General features: G+C 37.3%; 1 protein-coding gene across 5 annotated transcripts in view; it reads right to left on the bottom strand.

Moving 5' to 3' along the window:
* EXOC2 (exocyst complex component 2) overlaps window positions 1-16,502 on the bottom strand; it is a 279,312-nt gene that overhangs the window by 70,128 nt on the left and 192,682 nt on the right. For all 5 annotated transcript variants that reach the window (XM_042985868.1, XM_007073170.3, XM_042985869.1 and 2 more), the window contains one exon: window positions 7,636-7,777. In XM_042985868.1, the coding sequence (XP_042841802.1) occupies window positions 7,636-7,777 (142 nt within the window). The remainder of the gene's footprint in view (window positions 1-7,635; window positions 7,778-16,502) is intronic.

The following is a 16,502-nucleotide window of genomic DNA, read 5'->3' as shown; positions in this document are numbered from 1 at the left end:
GTGACTCATAACTAACCAGAATAATCTTTCCTGACATGTACACAAATAAAGGGGTGACAGCAATTTAAATATCCAACTGTCAGGTTAAAAAAGCATAGCAATGGCTCTAACGGATATCTCCTCTTGAATCATGAAATTAATCAACTGGATTTTTTTTTTAATTACTACACACAGTATCAGAAACTAAATTTATTGCCAACTACAGTAATAAGTAATCAGTTACCTATCTGATTTGCAAAATTGTTTTTCAAGATGAAAACTCTAAAGATAATACTAATGTTGTTAATTGAAATTATTTTGCAAGATTAACAGTCAAACTATTTTGGCTGTTCACTTTACATGAGGTCTCAACTTAAGTCAACTTTAAACAAACTAAGAATCACTATATGACTATGCAAGACAGGTTCAGTTAGTGATCATGAAGTCAAAACTACACAAAGAACAGTATTCAAAACAGTTTATAAAAGGGAAACAAACATTGACAATTTCTAAGTGTTTTTGGAATTTGGGAAAGAGTAAATAAATTGCTGACACTGCAGTGCCATGTGCCTTCTATTCTTGAAAGGATGTTTATTAAAAAAAAAAAAAAAAAAAAAAAAAAAAGGAGGTGAAAGCCATACCACTTAATGTCACACAGGCAGGAGAATCTTAATTTTTTACAAAAAATTTATCCAGAGGCCACAAACCATTATTACTCACATCAGTGGCTTAAACTAGCTCAATTTTATGGCTGAGAAAATATGAAGGTAGTAGAGAAGAAACTTTGAGTACCTTAAATAAATATTATAAAGGGAGGACTGGGAAACTTTGAATCACTGAAATCATCTAATTGGATGAAATAGAAACCAAAAATCCCTAACAGCCTGGCATTGCCTTTCCCACACTCCTTGCTCTCTTGTGACTCCTCACTGAGGTCATTCATTTCCTGGCATCCACCATGGCATAACAGTGGCCAGCAATCACAGCCTCTGAAGTAGTAAAAGGACCATGCCCCTTTAGGGAAAAGAAGACCTCCTGAACTGCTCTTTTCCAAAGACACCCCTTAAAGGGATGAGCTAATAAGAAAGACCTCAGTCCTACCCCATCAGGAATTCTGTGATTGCTGTTGCTCGTCTTCAGCATGCACTAAAGGCACCTAACTGCTTATTAGGGGAAGCTCCAAGTCTGGGGTAGGGAAGGAGGTGGAAAGACAGCCCTCCTCTGCATCATTTACAAGTAAATTATGTTTCTCAGTAACAACCAGAGTTTCAATGGAGATAGATATGAACAAGTGTTAGTGGAGACTGAAGCTTAGTGACCAAGCCTTGTTGTAGCAATCATTGAACATGCAGGAAACTTGGAGTGGCTATGTCATGATTTTTCCCATTCTCACAGAAACATCACAAATAATTTCATAACCTTAAACAAATACCAAATAATTTAAGAACAATGTCAGTGCTAACAATTATGTTCAACACATGCTAATCATCGGAAAAAAATATTAAATTTAACTAAATTCACTTAAACTACTGATGTGTGGGATATACTTTATATTCACATTTTAACTCAGATGCAATTGTTCAAACTTTAGGGAGTGCATAAAACTACCATATGAGAATTCACAGAAGATAAGAACATGAGTGCTAAAAGGCTTATTTTGGGGCGCCTGGGTGGCTCAGTCGGTTAAGCGGTCGACTTCGGCTCAGGTCGTGATCTTGCGGTCCGTGAGTTCGAGCCCCACATTGGGCTCTGTGCTGACAGCTCAGAGACTGGAGCCTGCTTCTGTTTCTGTGTCTCCCTCTCTCTCTGCCCCTCCCCCGTTCGCACTCTGTCTCTCTCTGCCTTTCAAAAATGAATAAATGTTAAAAAAATTAAAAAAAAATAAAAGGCTTATTTTAATTCAATTCAACAAATAATATCTACTGCGTACCACCTAAAAAAAAGTCAACAAGAATGGAAACTAGAAGATTACATGATTAACTCTTTTATTGAAAAAAATTAGAATAATCACTGCAAAACCATGTAGCAAATACTTGAAAGATAACAAACTGAAGACTGACCTACAGATTTAGTTAAGACTGTATACTAATAAATTACCCATCTTTGTTCACTTAACAAGCATTTACAGAGCATCTTCTGTTATGTAGACTCTGCTAAACCCTGGGAGTATGGATATGAAAAAGTCAGCCACTGTGCTAAGGAGTCCCAGCACAGCAGAACAGCAGCAAGCAGATGATGACAATTCCTATGTATAAGAGGGACAGAAAACTGCTTCAGGAGCAGGAGGGATGAGGGAAACCAACCCAACCTGGAGGTGTGCAAGGAGGTGGAAAGGAAAGCTTCCCAGAGGAGGCAGTGCTTACTTATCAGAAAAGAGCAGGCGTGGAAAAGGCTTTCAGGACTGAAATGGCTCTGACTGCTAGTTGCCTAGAGAAGGGATGTGTAAGAGGTATAGGGAAGAAGCATGAGGGAGGTAAAGGATAGCCATAATTAAGTGTAAGCAATGTCTAGCAAGTTTAGGTTTAAGCCTGAGGGAGAATAGGTCATCCTGAAGCGTTTGAAGCAGAGGAGTGACAGATCTCATTTATATTTTAGAAAGAGGAGTTTTTCAAAAAGGCAGAAGTGAACCTGAAACAGGCAAGATTGGGTGCTGGTACGAAGAAGAGAACCCTCAAGTATCTTGACAAGAAACAGTGAAAAATGATGAGGGGCAGAACTCAGAAATGGAAACGAGGGGACTCATAACCAAGTGTTTTCTTGAACAAGATGGAGAGGGGAGTCTTAGCTGAGGTCTTCACCCATTCCCAGTGAGTGGAGGTTCAGCAGCAGAAAGAGCTGATGTGGTGATGATGAGAAAGCAAAGGTGATGAGTTTGCTTTTGGACTTGCTAAGCTGAAGAGGTCTCTGGAATGTTTCAGTGGAGACATCTACTAGGAAGGCTGATAGAAAGACCTTGATCTCAGAGTGGAGAGATTAGGCTATAGATGTAGATGCTGGAGGCACCAGTCAGTCTGATTTTATCTATATTATGGTGGATGAAATCACTCAGAGATAGTTTGAGGACAGTCTGGCAAGAAGAGAGAAAGATAGAGTCCTGGGGATACCAGCAGTGTAAGGCTATGCAGAGGAAGAGAAGCCAATCCACCAAGGAAGCTGAGGGCTGTCAACTAGTAGTGGGATCAGAGATGCCACAGAAAGTCTCAGGAAGGGAGTTCAACAATGGGAGTACTACAGAAACATGGAATATGAAGTGTTTGCATCACAGATTCCAAACTACAGCTGACCCTTGAACAATGCAGAGTTTGGGGTGCTGACTCCTAAACAATGGAAAATCCACTGTAACTTTGTGCAAAAAGTTAATTACTAATAGCCTACTGTTGACCAGAAGTCTTACCAATAACATAAACAGTCAATGAACACATATTTTGTATATTCTGTGTATTATTTAATATATATAATACATACAATATATATTATATATTTATATATTATATATATAATACATTTCTACTGTATTCTTACAATAATGTAAGCTACAAAAAAAGAAAATGTTATTAAAGAAATAAGGAAGAGGAAATACATTTTCAGTGTTGTGCTGTGTTAAAAAAAATTCATGTATGAGTGGAACTGTATAGTTCAAACCTGTGTGTTCAAGGGTCAGCTGTATAGCATCAGAGGTAGCTTCAGTGAGAACAGTCTCAACTGGGGGGGGGGGGATGTAGCAGGCTTCAGGGGATGAGAGAGATCAAGTGACACAAGAACACAGATAGCCCTAGCATGGACTCTTTGAGGGAAGACATAACTTTTTAAAAGCTGGGTTGTAAAGAGAAGAGTGATGGGGATTGTGATTTACAGTTAGGGCGACTACAGCTGCTAGTTTAGTGCTTAATGTCCTACCCCCTGGATTCACAAGAGATTATAAATAATCTGGTTATTTTAAGATTGCTAAAATTTAGAAAATTAGAACCACAGGTAGTAAGTGGTAATTATATGCAAGTCATTTAGTCAGATGTTATAAGGACACAAATTAACTAAAGCCATCTGCCTGCAAGAGACTTAAAACTTAGGATGTACATGCCTGTGTGCATGTGTGTGTGTTTGCACGTACATGGCCTGTCTATAACAACTGCTTTATTTTTGAATATCTGGGATTGCTAAACTATTTCCACAAAAGTTTGGCATAGCAAGGCTCAGGCTTTTCTTTCCCTATAATTTATTTATGTATACACAAGGGGAGGTGTTCCAAATGAAAAAGGAAAAGTGGTCACCAGATGCCATCCCTCTCAGCAGTCTTAGAAGGTGAAAGCAGCCCAGACGAAGGAGAAGCAGTTATCAGGCTGGTCCACAGCACTTGGCAATTTTTGTCTAATTCTTCTAAGACTGGGGAGAAAGGGCAGGGCAGTGACATTTAGCTCACTAGCAGTGGTCCAGGAACAGTAAGGGCAATATCTCAGTATTGTGCACTGTTACCCTGAGTAGAAAATAGATTTTACTGAAATTCAACGCTTCTAATATCCATCCTTGGAATTCTGAAACTTTCAGTCATTGCTCTACAAAAATACTTAAATAATTTGAAGTCTGTAAATGTGAAAAGAATCTCCTCACATCATTAAAAATTCCTCCAAAATTGGGGAATAAAAACAGATACAAAAATATATATATTATGTACATATACTAAAGAATTATAAAAGAGGTTAAAGGGTGTAGTAGGGATTCAGGAAAAAAGAGTCCTGTTGGGGTTGATGGAGGAAGACTTTCCAGAAAAACCACTCCTTTCATAGACAGACCCTGAAGCATGCACAGGCCAGCTAAGGAAGAGATGACCAGGAAGTGAAGACACTAGCAGAGGCACCCATGGTAGCTACAAAGAGGTCATCCAAGTAGTCGCTGAACAAATATTTACTGACCAGACTTACGTACCAAGCAGTAGTTTAGATACTGGAGGTACAGAATTCAAGAAGCAAAATTTTGTTTGTGAATTTGCAAATTTGTGATGAATTCTTCTGGTGGCATTTCTCACCTGATTTGAATAAGGATACTACATTATCACTCCTCATCTAAGTATTCATATGTTTCCCTGCAGAAATCCTTGCTGGGAATGTAACATAATATATGGCACAAGCACTATGTGTTTCTAAAATCCAAAAATATTGAAATTCCAAAATCTGGGCCCAAGAGTTCTGAAAAGGGATTATAGATGAAAAATTCCAAAGGCTACTGACTGATGATCTTGAGAATGATAATTTGTTGTTAAAAGTCATGTGTGTTCACCTAAAGTGATAATTAACCCACTATGACCTCATAGATTTAGCTGCAATAAGTTCAACCAGTATAAAGGCCAGTGCTGAAACCACATCTATAGCATTCTCCCTTGTAACTAATTATTTTACAAGTAAAATATGAGTAGTTTTCATAGGTTAAATTTAAAACACCACACTTATTGTCCATTGGCCATGTCATTTCTTCAGGTTGGATGGCTAGTATGGTGATATTTAAGTTTAAGACCTGAATGATAAAAGGGAATCAGTTCTATGAAGGGAGAATTACTGCCTAAGCAAAGGGAAAAACCAGTCTTGAAGGGGTAAGGTGGAAGGATTTGGAAACAAAAAGATATGGGCAACAAAAAGGCTCACTGTGCTAAAGTGCAGCTGGAGAGAGGCCATGGGGTACACTCATGGATGATGGGCCAAGCAACCAGGGCACCAGTCAAGGGCCTGCCCTGTCCTGTTTTGCACATTTTACTGTAAATATAATGGGAAGATATTGCAAGGATTGTAAAATATGAACAGAATTTGAGTTAAACTTTAAAAGGATATATTTGGAGGCACCTGGGTGGATCAGTCGGTTAGGCATCTGAATCTTGATTTTGGCTCAGGTCATGATCTCATGGTTCGTGGGTTTGAGCCCCACGTCAGGCTCCACAGTAACAGTACAGAGCCTGCTTGGGATTCTCTCTCCTTTTTTCTAAAACTTCCTCACTCATGCTCAAGTGTGTGTGTTCTCTCTCTCTCTAAAGATAAATAAATACACTTAAAAAAAAAGAATTACAAAAGGATACATGTGGACATGAACTATAATCCAGTTTGGACAAAGTGTGTGTATAGAAAAGTAACAGAGTTTAAGGAAAAAAGATTAATTATGGCCAGCTGTAGGTAGAAGAACTCATATGACTACAATGATTGTCAGAAAATCAAATACTTATATAGTCACATAAAATATCTTTTTTTTTAAATGTTTATTTATTTTTGAGAGAGAGTCAGAGACAGAGTGCAAACAGGGGAGGGGCAGAGAGAGAGAGAAGGAGACACAGAATACGAAGCAGGCTCCAGGTTCTGAGCCATCAGCACAGAGCCCAACATGGGGCTCAAACTGAGCCATGAGATCATGACCTGAGCCGAAGTCGGACGCCCAAATAACTGAGCCACCCAGGTGCCCCAAATATCTTTAATTTAATGATTATGGTTTTTAGTTTTGACTTCTAGCATCAAAATTATGTTATCACCTAATATTAACACCACACAATAAAAATCCAAAGTTATTTAAAGATTAAACAATTTAATCGCCATCTAAGAAATGCACTATACAATTAAAAAAAAGGGTTTAAACAATTAGGTAAAAGAATGAAAATTAACTCAAGACTATTAACAATTCACTGCTATATCTACATATATACATCTAAACAGAATCTATGCCTAATATCAACATGACCATTTCTATGTAAGACTCTTATAAAAAAGGTTAATAGGGAGCCTGGTTTTACGTATTTCACATTATTTCATACTACACATAATCCACACATAATCATAAACACTTGACGCATCAAGAAGTTTGATTCAGCAAGCAATAGTTATTTTTAAAATATGTATCATGAAGTGATTTAAATGACTTCATTTGATGTCACAGAAATAATACTGGAACTGTCAATCATCCTTCTCTGGCCCAATTTTCTTTGTTAAATTACTATAATGATCATACTCTTACACATTTTTCCTTTATCTTTCACCTTTTCAGCATTAATAATTAGGTCATATATAGAAGTGACCAGATTTCTTAAATTTTTGGATGATAATCACAAATTATCATATAACTGTCACTCATAGTATATCTATGCAATGAAGCCACATTGCGGGAAAAAGGTACATGTTACTAAAATGATTGAATACTATAAGGTGTAACTAATTACTTTCTGGAATTTAAGAATAATTTTAAGTCTTAAATATTAATAATATAAAGTACACTAATATCCAAACTATCAAAAATGGGTTTAAGCTAGTAAAACGTTAAAATCAAACTAATCCCTGAGTAAATATGAGAAAAAATGTGAATAAAAGAAAAGCATTTTAAGAATATGCTAATTGAGGGGTACCTGGGTGACTAAGTTGGCTAAGTGACTGACTCTTGATTTTGGCTCAGGTCATGATCTCACAGTTTGTGGGTCTGGGCCCTGCATCAGGCTCTGAACTGTCATTATGGAGCCTGCTTGGGATTCTCTCCTTCTCCCTCTATCTCTGCCCCTCCTCGGCAATTGTGCTCTCTCTCAAAATAAATAAACTTAAAAAAAAAAGAATATACTGATTGATAATATCGTATCCATATTTATTACTCTAGATGTACTGGACTACTTTTAGAGAACTTCAATAAATTGAAACCATTTACCTGTTGGTGGCAGGCAGTCTTTCCAATCAAAATAGCCTGCATAAATTCCAGGTTCTAAGGAGCCAACAATAGGATCTGCTTTCAACTCAATGTAATTTTCAAAGAGTCTTTGATCTAATTCTTTCAATGAGGCCATGCTAACCTATAAACACATAATAAAGAAAAACTGTGAGTTGTCTATTTGAGCATGAAGGAAAAAGTAAAATAATATAAATACTTCAGTATATTTTAAAAATACTTGTAATTTTTCCTAGAAAAATCACGATTTTTGTTTATTTTCAGTAACAAAGACCACAGGTATTTAACAAGAACTAATGACCACATATGGACTATACACAGAAAGTTCAGCCTACATGAACTGCAAGTTCCTGCTGGTAGTGGGAATAGAACAGGGTAAGGAAGGTAGCCTCAGTCCTACAAGTCTGTGCCTGGTCTCACTGGCACTCAAGAGGCCAAGACGTTGCAGAGTAGGTAGGTAGAGTCATAAATTTGAGAGTAAAGAATCTGTGGGCCCCGGGGCCTCTGCCGTGGACTATTGGTGATCTGTCTGCTTCTATACCACATACTCTAGCAGCTATAAACAGGAATATCTGTGAAGAAGTAAAATTCAGATGTAGAAAAGACAAGCAACAACTTGAACTTAGAAAAATAATGAAAACACTTAAGGAGATTAATGTACAATACAACATAAGACTTTACGGAGATAATACACATGATTTCAAAAAAGCTAACAATTGAGTACATTAATTGGAGCAACCAATGGTCACTACTGAGACTGAAATTGAGTGTAATAAGTACTTCAAAGCACTGAGTAAAATGTAAAGGGGTGGAAATTATGAAAGAAGAGACTTAGATCCAGGAACTCTTATATGCAAAGAAACAGAAATTCAAACAGGATAATATGAGCAGTCACAGAAGAGATAATAAACAAGCAATAGTGGGGAGGAGTTAAGAAGGCAGAATAATAAGAGGGTCCTGGGCTTGTCTTGGCCCTCGAACACAGCTAGAACAACAAACCATTTTGAACACCTAGGAAATCGATCTGAGGATTAATAGAACAATCTGCCTAATTTGTGGAACAAAACAGGGCTGGTACGTGGTGTGGAGAGGTGAACTGGGGGAGAGAAGAGCTGCAGTGATGCAGAGGGGAGGGAGAGGAACAAAGAAAGACGGGGAGAGTGCAGTGTGTCATCTTTGCTCAAGAAAGTACTCCCCATGAATGCAGCTAGAGAGAAAGAGTGAATACATGCACAGGGGACTGCACAAGAAAATTGTTCCCCAATATCAATGGCAGAGAAAAACGGAGAGGTTTCAATACAAGTTTTTTATACACAGTGGAGCACAGAGTCTGAAGTTTCAGAGGTCAGTGCCTGGCAGTGCTCCACTAAGAAAGCAGGGCAGAGGCCTAGGAGCAGACAGTACAGTCTGAGATCCCCTGGGTGGCATAGGGAGAAGCACTTCCCCTGCTTAGAGTGCATTTGGTAGTGGCGATAAGGCCTCTGTGAGGCAAAAGACTGGGCAGGCACCATCCCATCAAGCTTCTATGTTCACCCATATAAGAACAAAGATGCTGGCTGAGGGCAGCAAACCCTCACACCAGCTGTGTATTGCAATTTACCCTAAAGTCTGAGCTGCTGTTGCTGCACAGATGCATGATCATTTCCTGGTCTCAGCGCGGGGAGACCCTCCCCCAGAGGATCATTTTGAGTCCGAACCTCAGGGTTTTTTTAAGTGCAGGGTTTTGAAGCAGCCAAGCCTGAGGTAAAACTGTGGAAGGAGGCACCAACTGGTAGGTGAACAACTCTGGGGTAGGTGGGGAGCTGACAGAAGCAGGGAACACAGGAGAGGTAATCCTCTTTCAGTGAGAATACTAAGAACTTCCTCCTCTGGAGATTTGAGAGCTGGCAGAGCCAGTTTCACCATTAGCCCAACAGGGACAGACTCCAGTGAGCTAAACAGCACCACCAAACAGAGAATGGAGCCATTACACCAAAGCCACACTGCCCACTCCAGGTACAGCTCCACTGTAGCAAGCTGACCTGAGAAACAAAGTGGCAGTATCCTCCCCAAGAGGACCAGCACAAATCCCTTCCATGTGCTCAGTCTACTGTACATAGAGTGCTGCAAAATTTCAGCACTAGGAGATACTGAATCTAGATTCACTTGGGTTCCTTTTTGTTTGTTTGAATTTTGCTTCTGTTTTTTTTGTTGGTGTTGTTTTCTTTTGTTTCTTTGATACAGAAAGAGCAAATTTTTTAAATTTTATTTTATATATTTATTTCAACTTTTAGTTTTTTTTAAATTTTAATGTATTGTCTTCTTTATTCTTTTAAACATTTTTTTTTAATGTTTATTTATTTTTGAAAAAGAAAGACAGAGTGCAAGTAGGAGAGGAGCAGAAAGAGAGGGAGACATCAAAATCCACTGGAAGCAGGCTCCAGGCTCTGAGCTGTCGGCAGGGAGCCCGATACAGGGCTTGAACTCACAAGCTGTGAGATCATGATCTGAGCTAAAGGAGGATGCTTAACAGACTGAGCCTCCCAGGTGCCCCGTTTTCTGCTTTTTTCTTATACCTATATTCTATCAAGCTTCTCTTAACAAGCAGACCAAAACACACCTAGGATCTAGCTTCCTTTAATTGATTTTTTAAAGATGTTTAATTTTTTATTTCATTCTATTTATTATTATTATTGTTACTATCATCATCATCATCATCATCATCATCATTTTTTCTTCCTCCAAAATGACAAGACAGAGGAGTTCATCTCAAATAAAAGAACAGAACAAATGACAGCCAGGAATCTTATCAATGCAGATATAAGTAAGATGTCTAAACTAAAATTTAAAATCATGATTTATGGGGCACCTGGGTGACTCAATGAGTTAAGTGTCTGATTCTTGGTTTCAGATCAGGTCATGATCTCATGGTTTGTGAGTTTAAGCCTTGGGTCAGGCTATGTGCTGGTGGTGCGGAGCCTCTTTGGGATTCTCTCCTTTTGCCCCTGCCCCCCACTAGCACTTACTCACTCTCTGTCAAAACAAATAAAAAATAAAAACACGATTGTAAGGATACTAGCTGGGCCTGAAAAAAGCATATAAGACCCCAGAGAATCCCTTTCTGCAGAGATATAAGAACTAAAATCTAGTCAGGCCAAAATTAAAAATGCTATCACTGAGACAGATGTAAACCCAAAAGGAGGCCATAAAAACGAGAATAGACAAGGCAGAGGAGCAAATCAGTGATACAGAACACAAAATTATGGAAAATAATGAAGCTGAAAAGAGGAGGGAAACAAAAGTCAGGGATCACAAAGGCAGACTTAGGAACTCAATGATTTATTAAAACCTAATAACATTCATATCATAGGAGTCTCAGAAGATGAAGAGAGAGAAAAAGGAGCACAAGGTTTATGTGAGCATATTATAGCTGAAAACTTCCCTAATTTGGGGAAGGACCAAGACATCAAAATCCAAGAAACACAGAGACCTCCCTTAAGTTCAACAAAAGTTGGGGCACCTGGGTGGTTCAGTTGATTAAGCATCTGACTTCGGCTCAGGTCATGATCTCACAATTCATGGTCTCAAGCCCCACATCAGGCTCTGCACTGAGAGCTTAGAGCCTGCTTTGGATTCTCTGTCTCCCTCTTTCTCTCTGCCCTTCCTCCACTTGTGCTATCTCTCTCTCAAAAGTAAATAAACAAACATTAAAAAAAAAATTCAACAAAAGCCAGTCATCATCAAGGCATATCATAGTCAAATTCACAAAACACAGAGAGAAAGAAAGCATCATGAAAGCAACAAGGGAAAAAAAGTCCTTAACCTACAAAGGAAGAAAGATCAGGTTGTAGCACAACTGTCCACAGAAACTTGGCAGGCCAGAGAGAAGTGGCAGGATATATTCAGTGTGCTGAATTGGAAAAATATACAGTGAAGAATTCTTAATCTAGCAAGGCTGTCATTCAGAATAGAAAGAGAGATAAAGAATTTCCCAAACACTCAAGGAATTTGTGACCACTAAACTAGCCCTGCAAGAAGTTTTAAGGGGGACTCTTTGAGTGGAGAAAAAAATGAAAGACCAAAAGCAACAAATATTAGAAAGGTCCAGAGAGGATCACCAGAAACATCAACTATACAGGCAATACAATGGCACTAAATTCAATCTTTCAATAATCACTATGAATGTAAATGGACTACATTTACATAGGGTAACAGAATGGATACAAAAAACAGGAGCCATCTATGTATTGCCTACGAGAGACTCATTTTAGACCTAAAGACACCTGCAGATTGAAAGAGAAGGGATGGAAAAACATCTATCATGCTAATGGACATCAAAAGAAAGCAGTAGTACCCATACTTACATCAGACAAACCAGATTTTAAAACAAACACTGTAACAAGAGATGAAGAAGAACATTCTATCATAATTAAGGGGTTTATGCATCAGGAAAACCTAACAAGTGCAAGACTTTATGTCCCTAACATGGAAGAACTAAAATACATAAATCAACTAATAACAAACATAAAGAAACTCACTGATAATAAAACAACAATAATAGGGGACTTTAACACCCAAATTATAGCAATGGGCAGATTATCTGAGCAGAAAATCAACAAGGAACCAATGGATTTGAGCAACACACTGGACCCAATAGACTTAACAGATATATACAGAACTTTCATCCTAAAGCAGAATACACATCCTTTTTGAGTGTGCATGGGAAATTCTCTGGAATAGATTACACACAGGGTCATAAATCAGTCCTCAACAAGTGCAAAAAGACTGAGATCATAGTATGCATATTTTCAGATCACAATGCTATGAAATTTGGTGTAAAGCACAAGAAAAAATTTGGAAAGCCCTCACATACATGGAGGTTAAAGAACAACCTACTAAAGAATGAATGGATTAACCAGAAAATTAAAGAAGAAATTTAAAAAAAAAACATGGAAGCAAATGCAAATGAAAACATGACAGTCCAAAACCTTTGGGATGCAGCAAAGGCTAAGAGGAAAGTATATTGCAATTCAGGCCTATCTCTAGAAGCAAGAAAGGTCACAAATACATGATCTAAACTTACACCTAAAGAAGCTAGAAAAGAAACAGCAAATAAAACCTAAAGTCAGCAGAAGGCGGGGAATAAAGATTAGAGCAGAAATAAATGATACAGAAACAAACAAAAAAACAGTATAACAGATCAACAAAACTAAGAGATGGTTTTTTAAAGAATTAACAAAATTGTTAAACCCCCTAGTCAGACGTATCAAAAAGAAAAGAGAAAGGACCCAAAAGATAAAAGCATGGATGAAAGAGGAGAGATCACAATGAACATCACAGAAATAAAAACAGTTGTAAGAGAATACCATGAAACATTATATGTCAACAAATTGGGCAATCTGGAAGAAATGGACAAATTCCTAGAAACATACAAATTACAACTGAAACAGGAATAAATAGAAAATTTGGACAGACCCATAACCAGCAAAGAAATTGAATCAGTTATCAAAAATCTCCCAACAAACAAGAATCCTGAGCCAGATGACTTCCCAGGGGAATTCTATCAGACATTTAAAGAAGAGTTAACATCAATTCTTCTCAAACTATCCCCCCAAAATAGAAGGAAAACTTCCAAACTCATTCTTACAAAGTCAGAATAACCTTGATTCCAAAATCAAAGACCCCACTTAAAAGGAGAATTTAGGTCAATATCCCTGATGATGGATGCAGAAAGTCTCAACAAGATACTAGCAAATCGAATTCAACAGTACATTAAAAGAATTATTCACCATGATCAAGTGGGATTCATTCCTGGGCTGCAGGGCTGGTTCAACATTCACAAATCAATCAACATGATACATCACATTAATAAAAGAAAGGATAAGAACCATATGATCCTGTCAATAGATGCAGAAAAAGCATTTGACAAAATACAGCATCCTTTCTCAATAAAAACCCTCAAGAAAGTGGGGATAGAAGGAACATACATTAACATTATAAAGGCCATGTATGAAAGACCCACAATTAATATCATCCTCAATGGGGAAAAACTGAGAGCCTTCACCCTTAGGTGAGGAAAAAGGCAAGGATGTCCACTGTCACAATTAGTATATAACATAATAATAGAAGTCTTAGCCTCAGTAATCAGACAACAAAAAGAAATAAAAGGCATCCAAATCTGCAAGGAAGAAGTCAAACTTTCACTATTTACAGATGACGTAATAGTATATGCAGAAAACCTGAAAGACTCCACCAAACAATTGTTAGGTCGACCTAACACATGAATTCAGCAAAGTCATAGGATATGAAATCAACGTACAGAAATCTGTTGCATTTCTATACACCAATAACAAAACAGCAGAAAAAGAAATCAAGGAATCGATCCCATTTCCAGTTGCACCAAAACCAATAAGATATCTAGGAATAAACCTAAAGAGGTAAAAGATCTGTACTCTGAAAATTATAGAAGACTTACGAAAGAAATTGAAGGGGACACAAAAAAAATGGAAAAGCATTCCACACTCATGAATTAGAAGAACAAACACTGTTGAAATGAATATACTAGCCAAAGCAATCTACACATTTGATGTAATCCCTATCAAAATACCACTAGCATTCTTTGCAGAGCCAGATCAAACAATCCTAAAATTTGCATGGAACCACAAATCACCCTGAATAGCCAAAGGAATACTGAAAAAGAAAAACAAAACTGGAGGCATCCAATTCCAGATTTCAAGCTATATTACAATGCTGTAATCATCAAGACAGTATGGTACTGGCATAAAAATAGACACACAGATCAATGGAACAAAACAGAAAACCCAGAATGGACTCACAACTTTATGGTCAACTCATCTTTGACAAAGCAGGAAAGAATAACCAAAGGAAAAAAGTCTCTTCAACAAATGGTGCTGGAAAAACAGGATGATGCAGAAGAATGAAACTGGACCACTTTCTTACACCATGCTCAAAAATAAATTCAAAATGGATGAAAGTCCTAAATGTGAGACAAGAAACCATCAAAACCCTAGAGGTTACAGACAGTAACATCTGTGACATTGGCTGTAGCAACTTCTTACTAGATATGTTTCCTGAGAGAAGGAAAACCAAAGCAAAAATTAACTACTGGGACTTCATCAAAATAAAAAGCTTCTGCACAGTGAAGGAAATAAACAAGAAAACTAAAAGGCAACCAATGGAATGGGAGAAGATATTTGCAAATGACATATCAGATAAAGGGTTAGTACCCAAAATCTATAAAGAACTTATCAAACTCAACACCCAAAAACCAAATAACCCAGTTAAGAAATGGGCAGAGGACATGAATAGACACTTTTCAAAGAAGACATTCAGATGGCTAACAGACACATAAAAATGCTCAACATCACTCATCATCAGGGAAATCTCAAAACCACAATGACATACCACCTTACACCTGTTGGAATGGCTTAAAATTAACAACACAAGAAACAATGGGTGTTGGTGAGGATGTGGAGAAAGGGGAACCCTCTTACATTGTTGGTGGGAATGCAAAATGGTGCAGCCACTCTGGAGAACAGTATGGAGGTCATTAAAAAAACTAAAAAATAGAACTACCCTACAATCAAGCAATTGCACTATTAGTATTTATCCAAATGATTCAAAAATATAGATTCAAAGGGGTATATACATGCCAATGTTTACAGCAGCATTATCAACAATAGCTAACCTACAGAGAGAGCCCATATGTCCATCAACTGATGAATGGATAAATATACCACATCTGTGGTATATACAAAAAATGAAATATTACTCGGACATCAAAAAGAATGAAATCTTGCCATTTGCAATGATGTGGATGGAGCTAGAATGTATTAGGCTAAGCAAAATAGGTCAATCAGAAAAAAGACAAATACTATATGATTTCACTCATATGTGGAATTTAGGAAATAAAACAGGTGAATCTATGGGAAGAGGGGGAAAAAAGAGAAGAAATGAAACAAAGCACAAGAGACTGTTAATGATAGACAACAAACTGGGTTGATGGAGGGATAATTGTGGGAGATGGGCTAGATGGGTATTAAGGAAGGCACTTGTTGTGATGAACACTGGGTGTTGTATGTAAGTGATGAATCACTGAATCCTACTCCTGAAACCAATATTGCTCTGTATCTTAAATAATTAAAATTTAAATAAAAAAAAAAAACAAATAGAATAAAATATCGAGATCTACAGACTGACTTTGCAATTTGAATAGGCTTGCTGGGTTCCAGGCTAGACATATGAGATACTGCAAAAAATGTTTAAGTGCCTAATTTCTAAATATTTAAAAAAGAGAGAGAAAATTTTTAAGCTTCCAGCTCAAAAAAATAAATTACTTAAAAAGAATAATCAGTTTGACATGAGATTTCTCAGATGCAACACTAGAACTTAAAGTCATTGGAATAATATCCACAGGAATGGAATACTATATTAAGCCAAGATGTCATTCATTTAACAGAGTCTAAGAAACAGGTTTCTGGCCATGCAAAGATTCAAAGAATATATATCACCATACACTTGAGAAAGGGTTGACACCTAACAATAGTAAATATATCAGACTAAGAAGGATGAACAATTGAGGATAACAGTGACAGGCAATGAACTTTGAGTTCCCTTCTAGCCTCCCTCATCTCTCTTTTTCTAATAGTTAGAAACATAAACCTACAAGATGATTAGAGATATTCCAGACATGTGAAATACAAATGCTAATACCTGAAAGAGAGGAGGCATCCAAAAAGGAAATACTAATAACAATCTAGAATGACAATGAAAATACAACATATCAAAATCTATGTGACAGAGATATAGCAGTGGGTTTTATAACTAAAAATGCATTAATTAGAAAAAAA

Source organism: Panthera tigris, chromosome B2, assembly GCF_018350195.1.
Source record: "Panthera tigris isolate Pti1 chromosome B2, P.tigris_Pti1_mat1.1, whole genome shotgun sequence".
Taxonomy (NCBI): Eukaryota; Metazoa; Chordata; class Mammalia; order Carnivora; family Felidae; genus Panthera; species Panthera tigris.
Note: the sequence above shows the minus strand (reverse complement) of the source record. Positions and strands in the feature narration are given on the sequence as shown.